The 19,425-nt window shown below is 39.9% G+C and overlaps 2 protein-coding genes across 3 annotated transcripts; both read right to left on the bottom strand.

Moving 5' to 3' along the window:
- Positions 1-90: 90 nt before the first annotated feature.
- On the bottom strand, positions 91-4,431 carry LOC104425870 (kinase-interacting family protein). 2 transcript variants are annotated; one of them, XM_010038714.3, is made up of 3 exons: positions 4,138-4,431; positions 3,062-3,279; positions 91-1,326 (listed from the first exon to the last, which is right to left on the bottom strand). In XM_010038714.3, exons 1-3 carry the CDS (start codon positions 4,173-4,175, stop codon positions 365-367), a joined length of 1,218 nt encoding a protein of 405 aa, XP_010037016.2. In that variant the 5' UTR covers positions 4,176-4,431; the 3' UTR covers positions 91-364. The 2 variants fall into 2 exon arrangements, with proteins under 2 accessions (XP_010037016.2, XP_018721221.2); XM_018865676.2 differs by lacking the exon at positions 4,138-4,431 and adding an exon at positions 3,351-3,481.
- A 4,797-nt stretch (positions 4,432-9,228) lies between these two features.
- LOC108956382 lies at positions 9,229-9,732 on the bottom strand. The gene has a single exon (XM_039305359.1). The coding sequence runs from the start codon at positions 9,730-9,732 to the stop codon at positions 9,229-9,231; it is 504 nt and encodes a 167-aa protein (XP_039161293.1).
- Between the last annotated feature and the right edge of the window lie 9,693 nt (positions 9,733-19,425).

Here is a 19,425-nt window from a genome sequence, read left to right as displayed (position 1 = left end):
AACTTTTTTTTTTTTTTTTTTTATCGAAATTTCCAAACCAACTTATAAACCACGTTTTCTGCAGATTTCAGTATAGCAAAAGACTAGGCCTTCCTCAAAACTACTACTCATATTACACTGAGATACATTAAACATCTTGAATATGGTCTTTTGCACAAGTTCAACAACTTTCGACAACCTCGATGTCCTCCCCACCGAGTCTCGACACTATACGAGGAGACATATAAACGAGATGTTTCTGCTATCCAGACAATCTACAAAAAGGAAGAGCAACACATCACTGCGGGCAAGTCTAGAACTTTTGATAATGCTATGGTCCATCTTTTACTTAAGCTGAAGAGATTCCAAAAGGACTGCAGTAACTTCAGCTAATATCTGTCTGCATCCCACACATGAATATGTCCATGTTCTTCACCCTCTCCCACCACTTGGCCGCCCTCTTCCCACCATCGCCCTTAACATTCTCGTCGCCATTCTTCCTCAACTTGAGCTTCCCTATTGGAAGGCAAGACTCCAAAGTTACTCGGCTGTCATTCGTCTTCTTAGCATCGAGCTTGTCATCCTCTTGATCCCTGTTTGCGAGCTGCTCATAGTACTCCTTGTTCCGCTTCTCCAACCCGTAAATCTGCCCCTGAAGGTCCTCAATCTTGCGGCTCAGCAGCAACACCCTCTGGTCCTCCCTCATCTTCATCATGCACCGGGCCAACTCACCTGCCTTCCTTTTGATAAACACCGACTCCGAAGCCAGCTCCCGGTTCTCCTCCACCAGCGCACTCACTCTGTACCCCAACCTCGCATTTTCATGGAGCAATATCATCCTCTCAGACTCTAGGACCTCAAGAAGGCTCTTCTGCAGCTCAATCTTCCTCGACGAGTCGGTGCATTGTTGCTCGGAGATGGAGACCTCATTCAGGAGGATGTCACACTCCACATTCTTGATCACAAGGTCGGCTATAAAGGCGTCGAGACTCCCTACATTGCCAAGATTGGCGAGAGGAAGGGGATTCTGGTACGAGAGCGAGCTCTCAGCATCCGAGGAATCGATCTGGATCGTCCAGCAGTCCTCTTCCTTGTCGTGCTCAGAGTAGTCGTGGTCGGTTAGACTGGAGACATGTGAGGACTGTCGGGTGTGAGTGTGATTCTTGCTTTTGGAGAGGGCTTGGATGTAACGATCGGATAGGTAGAGATAGGACTTGTACAGATCCTGAAGCAAAGCGATGAGCTGAGGGCGCTTCTGGTAGTAGGATTCGGCGCGTTTGGCGAGTGTATCGCCACCTCCATCCTCATCCGGGTTCCCCAGTGCGGCTTTCAGTTTTTCATCTAGATCTACAACAGTTTTAACCTCTAAAAGTCAGAATACAGAATGTAATGTGATAGTACTACAAACTTATAGTTTGAGACATGCGAGACTTCTTATTGACAATCATAGTCATCATTAAAGTTGAAAAATCAACCTCAATTAAATCTTAACCTAGTTTATCCCGTTCGAATCATCAATGAAATTCAGAAGCAATAATGAGAAATGTCTCATTCTCTGTCTCCTAATATAGAGAACATATGGGCACAACATGCTACAGCTGCTGTTTTCTGCTACCAGAGGACTTCAATAATTAGCCAAATAAGAACAAATTTCTGAAGATGCTATGGTACAGCACCATCGCAGGAGTGAAATAATTTTGACGCTCGGTAAAAATGAAATTTCATTTTCAGCTTCGAGCTCATTTCTAAATGCTCCATAAGAGTTCTGTACTAACAGATTTGACATATGCATCTTTTTGATTTCGTAAGAAACTACGCTTTTTTTAATATTTTATCGTTGTTGCCTCGAATAATCCCTAAAACTAGAACTTTCTACTATCTGGAAATTTTCATTTTTGACTTTCGTCCTTCGCTTTTGTTAGTTGAATTACACATTAAAAGCGGGCAAGTCCAGACCCCACACGTCAAATGTGCCTCGGATCGTAATATCAAGGCCAACTAATTTTTCCTCCGGTGTACAGATGAACATTAATTACAACCTTGTCCTGGTCTATTACTTCCCACCATATTTGCATCGAAATTCCTCTTTCGACATCCGAATTCCGAGTTTCGAAATTGAATTAAATTGAAGAAAGGTCACCGTCAACGAATCCCGACGAAAGGATCGTTTGGAAAGGGAAGCAAGCAAGCAAGCAAGGAGGCAAGCAAAGAAAGAGATTCTTCCCCTTTCCTTTTTCCTTTTTTTGCCAATCGTTTCAAATTTCAAAAACACAAGAGACGGGCTTATCATGCATGAACAGAAAAGATGGACGAGACACTGACACAGTAAGATGACAGTTCGCAGTAGGAAAGAAACCCATCATGGGGCCTGTAACTGATAGGGGTAGTAGCTAGCTTCATCCATGCACGCCATTGTAATTCATTTTGTCCTACTCGGGTATGTTTACATATCTATAAGCCAGGTTTTTTGTAAGTGGGAATAGCTAATTAACTAATTTCTTCATTTCAGTTCAAGCTCTCTGGCTCAGGCTTCAAGGATATGCATATTAAATGAGCTTCTTGGATAAGTCAACCCACTTCAAAAAGTAGTTCAGCCCTTACGAAATGTCTAAAGCACTCTAAAGCAATAATTTGAAATTGAGTTTGACAAAACCTAATGGGAGAGGAGACGCTTTTAGCAGCAGTTGCGCTTTGTGTAAGGCCTAACAAGGAGAGAGGGTTTTAACGCATGCAAATCTCTACAAGTACCAAGTAATCATCGCCTTTTACTTTTCTCAGATTTCACAAGGCAGTTTCCAGTTCGAAAAGTCGGCATTTTGAAATCATTTGGTTCCTTTGATATGGCTTTTGGAGAGACGCTAATCACCTCTCCGAACGTACTGGAAAAAACGCAGCTCGACAGACCAAAAGCATTTCAAACTTAAAACCGAGATAGAGAGAGAGAGAGAGAGAGAGAGAGAGAGAGACCAATACTCGCACGAACGATGGACACTGCAACAACATCCGTGATTTCGTCTTCCAAACATGTGAAAACGAGCATGGGTTTCGCGTCAAAGTTTCAATAGGGGCCAGTCAAAATTACCTGCAATGGAAGAGAGGAGCCACGAAGGCGTGGGGGTGGGGGCCATGTTGGTGGAGCTTCTTGAGGGCAACGAAGGAGGAGGAGGCGACTGCATCGGCGTCTTGGAATTAGCAGAGGAGATACCAACGCCTTCCTCTCTTTCTCTCTCCTCTTTCTTCTCCAGCTTCTTCATCATCTCTCTCTGCTGGACGCCGTAAGGACCCACCCTATTCAAATCCCTTCAACCAAAGAAAACCCATATCCCCCGTAAGATCGCATTTTTAATGCTTTTCAAAGTTCATACACTTACCCAGACGAGACGTAACACGTCAAACCCACAAAAACAATATATCAATTCTTGCCAAGAAAATCAGTCTCATTGTTTGTTTTCTTTCCCTCCACAGGTCTATCACTCTACGGTTTCCGATGTCTAGTCCTTTTCAGGAACATTGCAGGGTACATAGGGTATTAAATGAGATGTCGAGGAAAAGGCCGTACAACTACAGTAGAGACAGCGTCCCGCACAATGCAGGTAGGCGTAAATCGGAAGCTTGACAAGAGACGTTTGTGTTTGTACTTGTGACGAGAAGAAGAAAGATAACGCAGATCTCGAGAGACGGGGTTAAATTTTGGCCAAAATGTGACTCTGAACATTCACGGCGTTGAAACAGTTCCTTCTCACATCCCCGTGCAATAATTTTCACAATCTGTAAACACGAAAAGAAAAGTGAAAGAAAACAAAAAACCTTAACCTTTTTTGTCCCATCTCTCTCTCTCTCTCCGGCATCAGAAAATTAAACTGGATTAAACTAAACTCTTTTTTCAACTTGACGTTCTTATAATCCTGAAAGACTGAAGTGTCACTTTAAAATGTTATCTCGGTTCTGTTCAGTTCATTCCCCTTCTCTTCCTGCGGTCGACGACCCAGTCCTTCCATTCTTTGAGGTTAGAACAAATGAAGATGCAAGACGCAAAGAGGAAAAGAAAGAAGAGAGAACCATCTAACATCTTACGCATGACATGTGATTGCACGAGAATAAACAAGTTCAAAAGAACGAAGAAGTGTGGAGTGACTGTAGAAAGCAAAAGAAACTCACGGTAGTGAAGTCCGCTGTTGATAGAGCGTCGAGGACATGTTCTCCGGGGCTTGCGAACGAGCGAGGGAGGGGAAAAGAAGAGAAGAGAGGGAGGGAGAGAGAGAATGGAAGGAGGAGGAGGAGGATGAAAATCCTTTAGAGACTGGAGGTTTCGGAGAATAAGGCTGAGTCACACGGCTTTTTGTCAGACCCGGACAGGGCTGCTGCTTTTCATTTTCAAAGCCTTGTTTCGAAAGGTAAAATCACGGAGAGGGGAGACGCAGCAAATCAACAGACGCATCAGCGAGAGAGAGGGGACTTCAGTAGTTATAGGTCCGGAGACAGTTCCAATTTCTGCACTCGAATTATATACCATTATCATTGCGCATTGTCATTTTCACAGCTTAAATGAAAGCCCTGGCGTGTACCCTTCTTTCGTTTTAGCTTCAAGCGAAAAAAATTGCAGATGACCGGAAGAAAGCAAGCATGTATGACGATTCAATCAAAGCCTGTAAAATCGGCGACTATTTTTTCTTTTTTGGCCGTTCTGAATTTCATTTTGCCTGATCTCACGTACACACACGTTTGAACATCTTAATTATGATCCAAAAGACGATTTTAATGTACGCTTATGTTGACATAAGATGATACAATTGAAGATTTTGTGGAGAAAATTATGAGCATTCCATGTTATGAGGCAACCTTATCTTTTGATTTTTTTTACTTTTTTTTTGTGACAACACACTATGCATTATGACTAGACGGACTTCAGTAGCCCCCACATCACAGATTAGATTCCAGTCCAGAGGTAGAAAAGCATCACTGACGTAGTGTTTAAAAACACCAACATCTTCAAGAATAGATACACAGGCTTTTTCTCTTTGGGATCTGCCGGGTCTATTCCTGGCTTGGCGGGACCCTAGTGGGCCCAGTTGAGTAAAACTCACAAACCCGGGGAGTTTCAGACTTCACCAGCATTGTTGCTTTCAATGTTCGCCAACACATCCGCGCAGAGATTAGTCCCCAGGTTGCTAACCTTTAAGGTTGTGTATGACCCATCTAGATTATATATGATATGAAATTTTTTATATATCATCTACTTATTTGGTGAATTGTATTAACGAAATTATATATTTTCATATAATATCATATTCATTATTTGGAATGAACTGTATATATCAATGTAAATGAGGTCAAAAATGCACAAAAGAATATTGTAAGAATTTCTTGCGAGTAACTAATAAAAAAATCACAAAAGCACAGAAGGAGAGACCCTCCAATAATCAATCCACGTGTGTTGTACGTATAAGCCTTAAATAGCAAATGGGCTCATTACAACATTCTAAAGCCATTGGTTTGATAATGGCAAAAAAGAATAAAATAAATGAGTTACAATTACATTGACAATTTAGATCAATCAATAAATGCCAAATCTAGTTCAAGAGAAAAAATATGATTATTCACTTTCGTAATTTTGAAAAGAATAGTGTTTCGACTTTCTTGCCTTTTTTGGTGGAGTTTTGACATGAGCTATAGAGTTGTGAAAGATAAGAGGGAGAAGTAACTTTGACTCTCTTGCTGCTTTCGTAAACATTTGATGTGAACTAAGAGCTATGGAGGAGGAGTTTTAGCTCTCATGCCATTTTCATGGAACTTCAACGTAAACCAAATAGTTACAAAGGAGTCGTAAATCTTTAATGTGACTCAGAACTTTGAAGTAGAAGAAGAAGGAGAGGCTAGAGTTTAAGAAATATTCTTGCCCTTCACTTTTGAAATTTAAGGTGTCCTACTTCATTTCATGGAGCTTCTTGGCCCTCACTTCATTTCCGAGGGATTGCCGAGGACCGAGGCATAGCCAATGCGGTCTCTAGTCTACCTCTAAGAACCTAGGCCTAATCTCGATAGACCTAAGCTTGAGCTCTGATGACTTGAGCATGAGCGCCAGGTACTCGACATGGACACCAAGATCCCATGCCCAAGGGCTGATGACTTGGGTGCGGAAGCTAGGTACCCGAGTATGATTACTAATGACCCAAGCATGAGCACTGGGGTTTAGGGCTAGCCTTTGTGGACTTGGGCCTAACTGTCAAGGAATTGGGCCTTAGCACTAATGACTTTGGTGTGTGAGTTGAGTACCTGGGTATATAACTACTAAGGACTCAAGCATGGGCATTGAGGTCTTGGTTTGATCTTTGTGGACTTAGGCCGGACCTTGATGGAGACCTGGGCTTGGCGTAGGTGAGTTGGGCAAAAAAGCTAGTTACTTAGGCATGGCCACCAAGATCCAAGCATGGGTGCTAGACTTGGGCACAACCACCTAGGAGATCCTTGAGATCAACCTTTGTGGACTTAAGCCCCACCTCGATGGATCAAGCATTTAAGGTTTGGGTGGTAGTGACTTGGCGGGGGGGAACCCATTACCCAGGATGGCCATGAGGACCCAAGAATCATGGGCACTTGTGTCTCAAGCCTGACTTGTGGGATTAGGGTTAGGCCATTAAGGACTTGAGCATAGGCATCGAGGTTCTTATGCCTAAAAGCCAATGTCCAGTCATACTTTGAAAATTGATTTTTTGTTCTTTAAAGAAAATTTATATTCCTAAATATAAGTGTAGGTTTTTTGTCGGTTCATTTTCTTAAGTGATCCAAATACAAGAAAATGAGGATAGTATTTTTTTGGTAGAAAATTTACTGTGAACCAAACGGAGTTTTAGATAGTATGCAAGCAAGATGCCCTTAGTAGGGGTGTGCAAAGAAATTAGGAATCGCTCAAACAGCTTGGAACTTGGCCTGATCAGCTCAAAATTGTTGGTTTTTATGGACACTAGTTCGTTTCCCAGCTCCAATTTACTAAAACTAATGAGTACTGGTTCGATTTTTGGGCCGCCCATCCGAAGTGGATTCATTTCGCCTTATTATTTTCAATCTTTAATCAAAATCAATGGCTCGCAATTCAACCAAAATTTAAGGCCGAACAAGAACCTAGGTTCACCATGCTTTAGTGCTCTATGTAGAAACTAGGTTCATCATGATATTAAATGACAAATTAATTTTGTAGGGATTGGAGACCGATTTTATGAAACTAGAACCTGGAATTGCTCAAGAACATTTCCAGACTGGTTTTATTTCCAAGGGGATTCATGAAATTAACGGACGGTTCTTGGTTCTAATTTTTTGGGATAAGTCCTTCGTGGACAATTTTCTATTCTAAGATAGGAACTGCTCACTTGGACCATGCTCACCCCTAGCCCTTCACATTTCTTTTTTATTAAATAGGTTGAAAGTGGGTTTGTTCCAAACCCACTAGAACTATCATCAATTGGTCTTTGGTTTATTAGATCCATTCCTACCTATATTCCACATCTTAGGCAACCCATATTTTACTCAAACAATTACTATAAGAGATAAAATATGGGTCCATAACCCATTTTGCCACCTCTATCTATTATTAAGGTCATAATGGAATTTGGTATATGATCAAGAAGGAAAAAAAAATGTCCTATCTTATCAACCCATTATTTTATCATATTTCAAGGACAGTATCATGTTAAATGATTTTTAGATTGTGTTCATGTTAAGTTTGGCGTATTCGGATTGACATATTTTGTAGTATAGCCTTATATCGATACGGCACAAACACGACCCATGAACATGAATTGCTATCCTAGTTTGAAGTCAAATTATACTCGTACTGGCTTCCTTCCGTAGTCTTTTAACACGAATCTCAACTCTCAAGGTTGAGCGCGGATGAGTCTACGGCTCGCAAATGATTGTGGGCCTTGGCAAATGAGAAGCATTACGAAGAAACCGGCTAAGGCCTGTTTCAATACTATGTTCTTTCGGGCTTGAACATTCGCCATTCTTTTTTATTTTTATTTTCCTTTTTTCGCTTTTGATCTAGTCTTCTGCTCATGATTATTTTATTAGGCCAAAGGATTATTTTACATGGCTACTATTAATCTCGTGTACGTGGAAAATGTCAATTATAGAACTATTTTATGGAAGATCAAAGGTATTGTTTAATCACCTGTGATTAATCATTTAATAGACGAAAGTAACAAAACAACGCTATGTTTCTTTCCCACTGCTAGCACAAGAACAACATTGGTGCTGACAAAAAATCGATTGCCCGCCGCTAGACAAAAGTAAAGGAGTCCCATAAATTTTTTGCTCAAGAAAAAAAAAAGGGTTTAGACCCAACCCACCCGCTGGTGCTGACGAAGAATTGATTGCCTATTGAGCTATCTCGGCACCGTAGCCTCACTAGTAAAGGCTAAGTGGAGGTTTTTGTTCACGTCATCCTAAACCGTAGTCTAATGATAAATAACACTGTACTTTTATCATCGGGCAATCACGTTCATCGCTAAGATAGTAATGAAATTGGTTGAGTTTAGTTTCACAGACCGCTCTGTTTAATTCCATATAGTCCCAAGTCCCAAGCCCCCCCCACAAAAAAAAAGAAATGAAACAAGACTAATGAAATTCGCACAACTGTCCTGCAATGATAACGATCAAACACGAGAAAAAAAAAATGCATCATCCCACCACAGCATAATTCAAAAGATCGAGTTTCATTTCAACCTGTCTTCATCATGTTGGAGTTGCAGCGAGCATGAGCGATCCATTTTGAGCTTTGATTGGATGCAACTGGCAAACACAGAGGAGGAAAAAGCCGAACGATTCTTCGGATCCAATCGAGTCCAAGGAGGTGACAGCAGACAAGACCAGATGCACCATGGAAACTAAAAGCGAACTGCGCTCTCTCTGTCTCTCTCTCTCTGAACTCTTTTCTTGGTGTAAGAATAACCAAGAAAATACGAAGAACTATTCATCGTTTCCAGACAGGACAGTACAGAACAGATAACAAAAGAGAGACTTCATTTTACAAGCTGCAGCTGAGTACATTACTAGCGCTATCTAGGAAACCCAGAAGAAAAGGGGGGGAGAGAGAGAGAGAGAGAGAGAGAGAGAGAGATGACAGGTAACAGAAGAAACAGAAAATATCAACATGAACATCACAAAGTCTTTGAGTTCTTGATGACGATAAGACTCAAAAACTCGTAATGTACCTCCCGAAACTCTGATTAGACTCACCCACAAGAACTCTTTCGGTCAATATACTCCGCGATTCACCCTCTCGATGTAACGCTGATTCGATTCTTCTCTCTGCAATTTCAGGTCGTTGTTGATCTTCTTTATGAACTCGTCTGATCGCTTCTGCAACTCGTCGCGGTTCGTCGTCCGCTTCTCCCTTGCAGACGGCACCCTCTCCCTGAACGTGTCCGACTTCCGCAGCTCGTGCCGACACGAACCTGCTACCGGCGCCGGCGGCAAGGCCTCTGCCCGAGCCGCCGCCGCCGCCGCCGCAACCCTCGGCGGTGAATCCCACGTGTCGCTCTTCTTCAGCAGCCACGTCGCGGGCTTCCCCTGGCTCTCCATGATTGCCTTCCAGACAGAGTCCAGCGAGTCATCTGGCTCTTCGGGTTTCGGCGACCCCACTTTCTCTTCCCCGGCGGTTTCCCCGGTAGTCTCGCCGGATTTTCCCGAGAGAGCCTCGTCGTCGGAAGTACCTGCAGATGGGTCCACGTTCTCGTCGACAGAAGCCGCCGCCGCCATGGGCTTGATCACTTCTTCTTCTTGTTCTTGATTTTGAGTAAAGACGATATTTTTCCATTCTTGATCTTGACGATGGGACTCTTTGGTGGCTTCTTGCGAAGCGGCGACCTCAAAGACTGCTGCTTCATCTTCGTCACCTTTGAATCCGAATCCAAAGTTCAGATTCAGGCTCCTTTCTGTGTGGAGGAGAGCCTTTCTCACAGGTTTCATGATCTGGCTCTGGTGGTGGAAGGTGGATGAAGCAACAATGGCCAAGATAATGAAGTTGACGAGGATATAAATGTAAGGTGGGGAGAGAAAGGCCTTGATGTAGCTCCAGACGCAGGGGATAGTGGAGATGAGGAAGGTTGATGTGTATGGGATGACTGCAATCTTGAACAGAACTAGGCAGGACCCAATTCCTACACAGATTAGTGCTATCTTGATAGCCCAGATTGTGGTCTCAAAATTTGAAGCCTTTTTCTGCGACCTTTTTCTGTGTGGATCGTCCATTCTTCTTAGTCCTAATAACGATAAATCTGGATGCTATTGAAACAGTGGTTTTTCGAAAAATTCAAAACCAAAGTGAGAAAAGGGAAATGGGAATCTTGGAGATTCTTGATGTAAGATGACAAAGGAGGGAGATTCAAGAGATTCTGATGAACGAGCAATCGGAAATCTGCTCGCCACCACCGTCTGGTTTTAGCAACGAGAAAAAGAAATGCCCTGAAACAGCTTTAAAAACCGCCATTTTCCCCGGGAAATTTATCGACTCCAAAAATTACAGGCTGACTTACCAAACCCGGTAGAAAGACAACAGAGAATTCCTGAGACGCCAAACACAGACGGACCGTCTTTAATTGATGAAACAGACATTTCCCAGCCAATTCACAGAGAGAGAGAGAGAGAGAGAGGCTGTAAACCTTAATGACAACCTCTACAAGCAAGTCCAAAATTCTTGGGCAGAGAGGAAAAAGGACAAGAAACCTCCAAAACAATATAAGAGGAGATTCCTCACCAAAGCAAAGGAAAGCAAGAAGAAGCAAATGGTGCTTCGCAAACACCAGCCCTTCTCAAACACTGAAAAGGCACAAAAATCAGAAGAATTGACAAGACCTAACGCAACATGCAGAGGGAAGCAAGAACGTATCAGCAAACTATATATGCCCCTATGTTCTTGTCCTCTTGAACTAAACCAATCTTGCAGAACCCATACACACCAGCCAAACACCTCAAGACGCACACTATAGCCAAGCTGTCTCTCTGCTATGCCAGAACAGCGGACCACACAGCCAGGAGGGGGGGCTTTATAAAAGCTTGAGACGCTTAAACACCGAACTACTTTCTCCCTCCTGAACGAATCCCCGCCCTCGATCGGACCCCAGACGCCAGAGCCGTTCGATGTTTAAAGGAAACTTTGAGGATTTCTTTTCTTTGTAGTGGCGTTCATTGACTAATAAGAAAGTTAAAGCCAAATTATTCATCATAATTTACAGCTTAAACAACGGAACCTAATCCAAATTTTCAATTTAACGCCGCTCCAACATGCAGCGTTGTCCATTACTGAGTGACTCTAGCTGTAGAGAGTCTTTAATAACGAAGTAGATCATCAATTCATCGATCATTACATCCCGCATATAAAATACAATAGTGGGATGGAAGACAACAATTGGTGTGAGATTTAAAATTTCCCCAGCCTTATCGCTATGAGCACTCATGCTTCTTTAAGAGCTTGTCGTTTGGGTTCCCCCTGATGGGTACTTGAGTATTTGGGATGTTGCATTTCTTTTTCAAGGGATTATGTCATTTGACAAAGTCCTGGTGTTGATATCGGGACACGTCCATGTTTAAGACAGTTCAATTATATGATTCTCAGTTGGTATGCTATAAACAAGATGAGACCGTGCTTGGACTTTTCCAAGTATTTTCCTAGGCGATGCAAGCTCCTTTATTTCTTTTCTTAGGGATACTTTTGCTTTTCTAGGTTTTGCATTTTTCTTTTTCCTTTCCACAACCGCGAGATTCGGAACCTGGTTACCTTGCGCTCAAGCTCCCCGCTCTCAAGTCGTTGATCACTCAGCCATATGCGTACTCAGTTGGAACATATCGAGGTTGAGCGGCATGAAGGAAGAAAAAACAAGTTGATGAAAAAAAGAAAGGGTGGCTATATTTTGAATTTTTTCGAGCACTATTGCCTTAGTGAAAGTAAAGTTGTAACAATTGATTGATGATAAATTATGTACCCCAATTACTTTTTCTACTTTACCTTCTACTATGATACCTACCATTGACTGAAAAGACCTTATCAATGCGGTACTAATGCGAAGATAAGAGGAAGGACATGAACCTTGATTATTATAAGCTAGAAAAGGACACCGAAATTAATTGCTAAAAATCACACATCATGCCATAAATTCAACACGCCTTGAAAAAGATGGATCAAGACCATTTCAAAATCAACGAGTAATGACCTTTGGAGGATCCAAGTTGTTCGGTGATGGTTTTGGCAAAAATGACTAGAGGCAGTCGTTGCCTCTAGAATTGTGGTTTTGGTGTGAGGTGTCTCCAAATCCATAAATAAATAAGTTCATAGATATGTATTACTGAAAAAATAAATTCAGTGCTTTTATTTTTTAAAAAAAATTTGAGGGAAAAAAAAATCCGTAGTCATGCACGTTCAGTATTGTGACAATGGGGAAATGGGGTCTCTTGTCTGACCCCAGGAAGCAGATAGGGAAGTCCCATGGAACCAAAGAATTATGAAGCTCGGCCATTGCCAACCCAATGACCCCACCCTTTTTCTTACACTTTTTCCCTTTATATTTCTTTTGGGAATCTCTCAATTTCCTTTTTTTTTGTCCATAGAGAAATATCCTTAGTGCAAAAATATATACACAAGTAGTTTTTGAAAGGATAATAATGGCCTAATGGAGTTTGCTGAAAGAACTAATTAAACAAAGTTCATGTAGCGCCTTAACCCTAATTTTGAATCTCTCTCTTTTCATTACCACTTTTAATTTTTGTAGTATTGGTCAATAAGGGTACAGTAACAGCTATAATAATTCATTTTCAAGGGATAAAAATGGACGATTTATGATCGAATAATCTTTCTTATTTAAGGTTTACGTTGCTTCGTCAAATGATAAAAACAAAGAAGTTTGAAATGCACATACTTGATGTTGGGACATCACATGCTTAACCCCTTCCTAGCGGCTTGGAGATCAAGACGAATGCACGTTCACTTAATCAGGACCCTTTGAATCTTGTCATACGTCGTACGTCGAGTCACGAATCAATCAACGTGTGATATAAATCATAGTGCTGTATATCATATCATATGTCCTGATTGATCGTCAAAAAGGGTCACCATCAAATTTGGAATTGAAATAGCTATCTCAGTTGCACTATATGTGGTGTCTCCTACAGTTCTCCCCTTTAGTGGTCTCTTTCTTCTCAAAGTTGTTTTATTTCGCTCTTTTGTTAGGTCAATGACCTTTTCACTGACTCCTATGTTTAGAAAAACTAGGGATGGGTCATAAGTTCTTTCAGTTTAATTACATTATCGTATACCAAACTCTTAACGAACAGCAAAGCTCACCAGAAAGTGATTTAACTTTCTCGCAATCTTCAATGTTTTGGGTCAGAGTTCGGTGAGTTTTGGATGAATTCATGTCCCTCTTGATTAGGTTTTCGAATAAGTTCCAGAGCTATACGTATTCACAAAAGCAGTTGGTATATAGAAGTATGCATATTAGGCACGATGAGATTGGTGGGAGAAACTTCAGTCTGCAATGCGAGAAAAAAGATCCAACAGTGGCCATCATTTACGATTTTCATCTTTTTTGTTTTCGCCAGAGTTGTGATATGTAACCATGCTAACTAAATAAAATCTTGTCATATATTAGTAAGAGAGATAAATTCTTTTCTTGTTATTAGAAAGAGAACAAAGGAAAATAGTACTGTTTAAAACTAGTGAAGATTGAATAAGCAAGTAAAATATTTATCCAATTTCCCCCCCAAAAAAATAAATTAGATAAGAATAAGATAATGTCTAGGTTTTTCCATCCATTTGGGTAACAATAATAATAATAATGTGGATACAAGATGAATACAAAATAACAAAAAATTAGCTATGCATCGATCCTGCTCTTTTGATTATAAAGTACACTATGGGCCTGTTTGGTAACCAACCAAACAATGTTTATTTTTATTCTTTTGTTTCGGGAGTGGTTTTTGAACAAAATTGCATTTGATAAAATTTTTGTTCTCGGAACAATTTGGAGTAGAATCAAGAATAAAAAAAAAGTTGATTCTTTGTTCCCGAAACAATTCTAAAGTCAAGTTTACTTTTTTTCCTCCTCTTTCTTCTTGTTCTTCAAGTGTTGCTGCCGCCGCTGCCCACCGTTGCCGGTGGCTAGGCGGGCCTCGCCTGGGCGCTGATGAGGCTCGGCCGACGAGGCACGGCCTCGTCGAGAGCCGGTGACGCTTTGGTGAGGTTGCCGGCCTTCGTCCGCCGGTCGCCGATCGGCCACCTTGAAGAAGAAGAAGAAGAATAAGGGGAGAAAGAAAGGAAAAAAAAAAGAAGAAAAAGGAAAAAAAGGAAAAAAAATAAAATTATTTAAAATATATAAAAATGATCGAAGTAGGAATTGAAATTTTGCTATATATAGAATACATATTTAATTTTGTATTTTAATTTTGTATTTATTATTTATATTTATAGTTTATTATAGTTTATTATTTACTATTTAAAAAAGTATGATTAGTTAATATTTTTATTACTTAGTATAAATATAATTAATCAATAGAATTTCTATGATTTGATAAAATTTTAGAATAGAATAGAATTCTAAATTTGAATTCTTTTGAAATTGAAGTTGAAAATATAATAAAATATAATATGATTTCTTCACTCATAAGAAAATAATTATATTGGTGAGTGGTCCGTGAGAATTCAATATCAAATTTACACTCATCTAAAAAGGTAATTGAAAAAGAATTGGAAAAGAAATTTTATGTAATTACCAAATGCATTTTTTTTCTTTTTCTATTCTAAAATTATAAATTTTGTGCAGTTATCAAATATGTTCTTTTGCTCAGAAATTGTTCCCGGAAACAGAATAGAAAAGAATAATTTCTGATCAGAAATTGTTTTCAAAAACAAAATGGTTATCAAATGCGCCTTACGCATTCTAAGGAGCTAACCTGAATTTGAATCTAAAGTCAGGTCATTGTCTCACAGTGAAATTGATAAAATCATGAGCCTTTATAATGCGCGGGTATATTCAAAACCAATGTCCATTTCTCATAATATCTGCCACCATCCTAAAGTTTTCACCTTTTGCACCGTCCAGGAAAATTGTGGACTTTTCATGACCTTTCAACTGATCTATCTATAAGAACGTACGAGCATATCGTAGGACAATAATTTAGGTGAATTCCCTATCGCAGGAAAAAAGAATAAAAGAAACGATATAGCAATGTCGAGATATCAATGTAATTATATGGCATCTCATGGTTTTAAAATCTAATTTCGCATTCTTTCGCTGGAAAGTGAATTCTTTTCTTAAGCAAATAGGGCGAGCCGAATGAAAAAGTGTGCATGTGGGCGGGTGTGCTGTCTTCCCTTGGACGGGTAGTAATTAAAGGGAAGTAATCAACCGCGAAATCGAGGGGACAAAACGTAATTAACAGCTAGGGCATAATCAAATGCATGCTCCACTTTCAAATGATTGTTTTTGACTCCATCAAGGTGGCCTTTGAAGAGAGAATTCTATGTACTCTCACGTACTTAGTTGGTTCCTTCTTTTTGCTCTTGAAATTCCAAGTTCCATACCCCATCTGGATCAAAAGCTTTGCCGACTTATGGTTCATTAAAATTTGGCCAAATGTCTGGTATACTGGCGTTGCATCTAAGCTTAGTTGAGCATGTGGGCTTTGCCAGTCTTGACTTTTCATGTATTCTATCAAATCAGTCTAGCTTTAATGCATTTGTTTGTCAGAATAATTTTAAAATATGGGCAAGCATTATAATCTTGTGTTCACGAAGCTTCCTGCTTTAAATTTATGAACATTTTTTAGGCTTCTTTAGTGAGCTGGTCCCTTTTGAAACCAACCCGCCACCCATCATAATATCATTCCGCAGACAGCAACATGTGAGAGCGTAGGGGATAGACACATGCGGATTAAAATTCTAAGTAGAAGATCTGCGATATCTGCAATGTTGGCAAGACTCCATTAACTTTACCATCAGTTCATTGCTTGAGAGGTTATTAACAAAATCGAATAAATCAAAGTCCTGGGCATTAGCCAAAAACCATAGTTTGTTTTCGAGGGAATGAATGAGATAAAATGCTAGTGTTCCTATTTAACGTAGACTGGGCATGAGCCTACAGATGGAGACACCAGAGGAGTCACGGTTTAGGGGCTATGTAGCGTCCAAAGATCGAACTGTATAACCCACTGCAGTCCAAGTTTGGTGGTGGTAGTGGGGTGGCTCCACCTGACGGCGCTCTTGCGCATTTTACTAAGGGAGGGGGGAAATCTCTCTCTTCTTTTTTTTTTCCTCCTCCTTTTATTTATCAATTTGGCGCTTCTTAAGTAGGAAGGGTCAATTTCAAAAGGGTATCTAGCATGTTGAGATTCCCTTTTCCTTCGTTGTTGCATGGGGTCCTTTAGGTTGGTCTGGATAGGCAAGGAGGCATGCTTCGTACTTGCTTGAATTTGAAGATTAGTGCACCATCTTCTTGCTGGGGCGGTTCATGCTTTGTTGCTAAGCTAAGCTGTGGATGGGGGAGTTTGGGTCCCTCCTGTCATCATTTCGTGAACCCCATTTCCTCTATCATTTACATATATGTACGTATGCACACTTTTTCTAGTGCACCTCGCACCTCTGTTGCTAGTACTTTTCATGGCTCCTTAGGCTGGAGCACTTGGAAGTTTTGATTGAATCTTGCACCCAGATTGAATTGCTTCTCTTGAACCCATTTCACGCTTACGAGTGCAAAATCCACTGCACGTGAGATTTGTGGTCCATCTTTCCTCATCAAGAAAGGGAAAGCTGGGGTGTACAAATTTCATATGAGGCTATGGTGTGCTTGAACTTTCATTTGCATGTCAATCTCAAAGACTGTATAAAGATTGAACAGTACATGACACAATGCTACCCTAGAGAAACCATATAAAGTAAAACTAGCACAATTGATAGATATAACCACAAATAACGATGACATCCTCCCTCGACTTTGGGGTAGCTACATAAATATTTCTGGGGTATGGCACAAACATGAGGCCAATCATGTTCATTTTCTTTTAGATAAGTTTCAACATCAAATTGATAAGGTAGGTTGTTTTGCAATGATCAGCAGTGACCTACAGATTAGTGCGCCATCGCAGTGACACAAGATAATGAAGAAATACATCATAAGCTTAAAACAACGGACATGTGGCTCTTTCATCTCTCAATATCAAGTCACCCTGAGCGAGATGCGTCCAACTAGCATGCCAATCACCATGTAAGATTCAATGGCAGCATCAACTTAGGCTAAGGCTTTATTCGTTTCGCGGAAAATAATTTCTAAGAAAATGTTTTCCGAATTTTCCAATATTTGTTTTACGGAAAATGAATTCCTTGCGTAGAAAATATTTTCTACGAAAAGAAAAAAGTTTTCTAAATTAAGAGAAAATGTTTTCCACTTTTGAAAAGTTGAAAATATTTTCCTCACTTGATCTTTCTTATCTCACAACTCTACAAATCTTCACTTCTTCCTCCCCCTTTTTTTTTTCCTTTTTTTTTTGTTCGAATTATTTTTAATTTTCTATTTCTTTTCTTTTTTTTTTTTCTTTGTTTCCCATCTTCTTCTTTCTTGGCTAATCGTCGGCTATTGCCAAGCGAACCTTGAGCTCATCGATCTCAAGCTCGCGCTTTACACTCTTGCTATCCTTTTCATTATTTATTTTATCCTACAATTGTAGATTGCTCAAGCAAAGAGCTTTACATGCTTTGTTTCTTTTTTCTTTTGTTTACAAGCCACTTAATTGGAAGATTTTACATGCTTTGCTTCTTTTCTTTTTTACTTCTTTTTAAAATCCATACGAAATTTTTTAAAGTAAATGAACGTTTGACGACAATGAGGGAATAAAGATATGAAGTAAGTTTGCATAGTAAAGGTAAGTTCATATTTGATGGATTTATAGGTCAGTAAGCGATACACGCCTAAGTGATGAAGTCTTAGAAAATATTTTCCTTACCAAACACCGGAAAATATTTTCCGAAATATTTTTAGGTTTTAATTGAATATCAGAAAATATTGTCATTTTACTGGAAAATGACTTTTGGAAAATATTTTCCGGAAATGGCTAATTTTTTGCGAAACGAACGAAGCCTAAATGTGAAAGAATAGATGCTCAATCTAACGGATATGTGAATAGAGCAATTTGCACATCGAAAACACCAAATGCCATACGCATAGCACAACTAGAAAGAATGAACCATGAAATTGATAGCTTCTAGGATGAGAAACAATAGGTAGATTGAGCTAAGAATTGTTGAGGGATAAGGTTTGGAAGGTAAGGGAAATTGAAAGCTGAGGGCTTTTATCAAAACTCTGGCTATAAAAAGAGTATAGGCGTTAAGAGGCATGTGGTGATAAGTCGATCATTATTTTTGTAGCTAGATACCCAAAAATAGAACAATCCCAAAGGGTGGTGATTGCTTCAACCCCATTCTAATATAATCGACCGCTAGCTGTGACTCTGTTCTATACATTAACAATCAGATTTTTTTTCCATCATCATGAACTAGCTTGGTCTACTTTAAACTGGACAGTTTCTGACACCTCCAGGTCTTTGCTTGTTGCTAGGAGAAGAATCAGGCAGGGCTTGCCTATGGCCTTGGTTTTTGGAAAGTCTCTATTCACGATTCCGTGGAATTAAACAATGACCATCCGCATAAACAATACAGAACCGAAGCTTCATACTGTTGAACTTTCATTCCCTCATCTGAAATTTTAAAATTGATGTTGTTGTGTGTGCTGTTAAACAAGTGGGAAAAATGGCTTGGTGGAGAATCTTGAGCAGCTTCGAAATCTTTATGGGAAGAGGCGAAAGAAAGAGCCAGGATCCATCGGCTCCGAAGAGTTACTAAAGAGACAAGGAATACAGAGAAGATCTAGGATAAGATAAGATGGAAAAAGGTTTAGGTGCACCGTGTACTTAATAAATTGTGGGTGGATGTGCTAAAGAAGCATCTCCCATGAACTCAGATAAAACAATGAAAGAAGATGACGAACTAAAAAGAGTTCTGTAGAAGCAGTAGATACGTGAATCCATGTGCAGAAAAAATAGATTAGTCGACAAGGGACCCTCCAAACTTTGATAATGTAAAAGAAGAATTTGTCATTCGGCATAGGCATCCATCTCTTTCAATATATCTTGTCGTTGTCATTCAACATAAGCATTCGTCTCTTTCAATATATCTCATCGTTAGTCCCTGACACTACTCGAATGTTTTTTAGGTTTTTTGTGTATATTCATGACAATATGCATAATTGACCACTCATACTGATGAATTCTTGGTCATAGTGAGCCATCCGAAACAAAAGAGAAAAATTGCAGGCACTGATAACAATGGTTTTATTCCTTTTGGAATTGGTTGATGCATGTGAGGACACCAACTGATAATTTTAGTTTTCCCGAAAATAAAGTATCTTCAGC

This window comes from Eucalyptus grandis, chromosome 11, assembly GCF_016545825.1.
Source record: "Eucalyptus grandis isolate ANBG69807.140 chromosome 11, ASM1654582v1, whole genome shotgun sequence".
NCBI lineage: Eukaryota > Viridiplantae > Streptophyta > Magnoliopsida > Myrtales > Myrtaceae > Eucalyptus > Eucalyptus grandis.
The sequence above is the reverse complement of the archived record's forward strand: the minus strand, read 5'-3'. Positions and strand labels throughout refer to the sequence as shown.

Coding starts and splice junctions, on each gene's coding strand:
- LOC108956382 (XM_039305359.1), bottom strand. CDS start 9,732: ATGGCGGCGGCGGCTTCTGTCGACGAGAACGTGGACCCATCTGCAGGT.
- LOC104425870 (XM_010038714.3), bottom strand. CDS start 4,175: ATGTCCTCGACGCTCTATCAACAGCGGACTTCACTACC. Junction 3,280..4,137: donor CAACAGCGGACTTCACTACC/GTGAGTTTCTTT, acceptor CTTTGGTTGAAG/GGATTTGAATAGGGTGGGTC. Junction 1,327..3,061: donor GCTCCTCTCTTCCATTGCAG/GTAATTTTGACT, acceptor AAACTGTTGTAG/ATCTAGATGAAAAACTGAAA.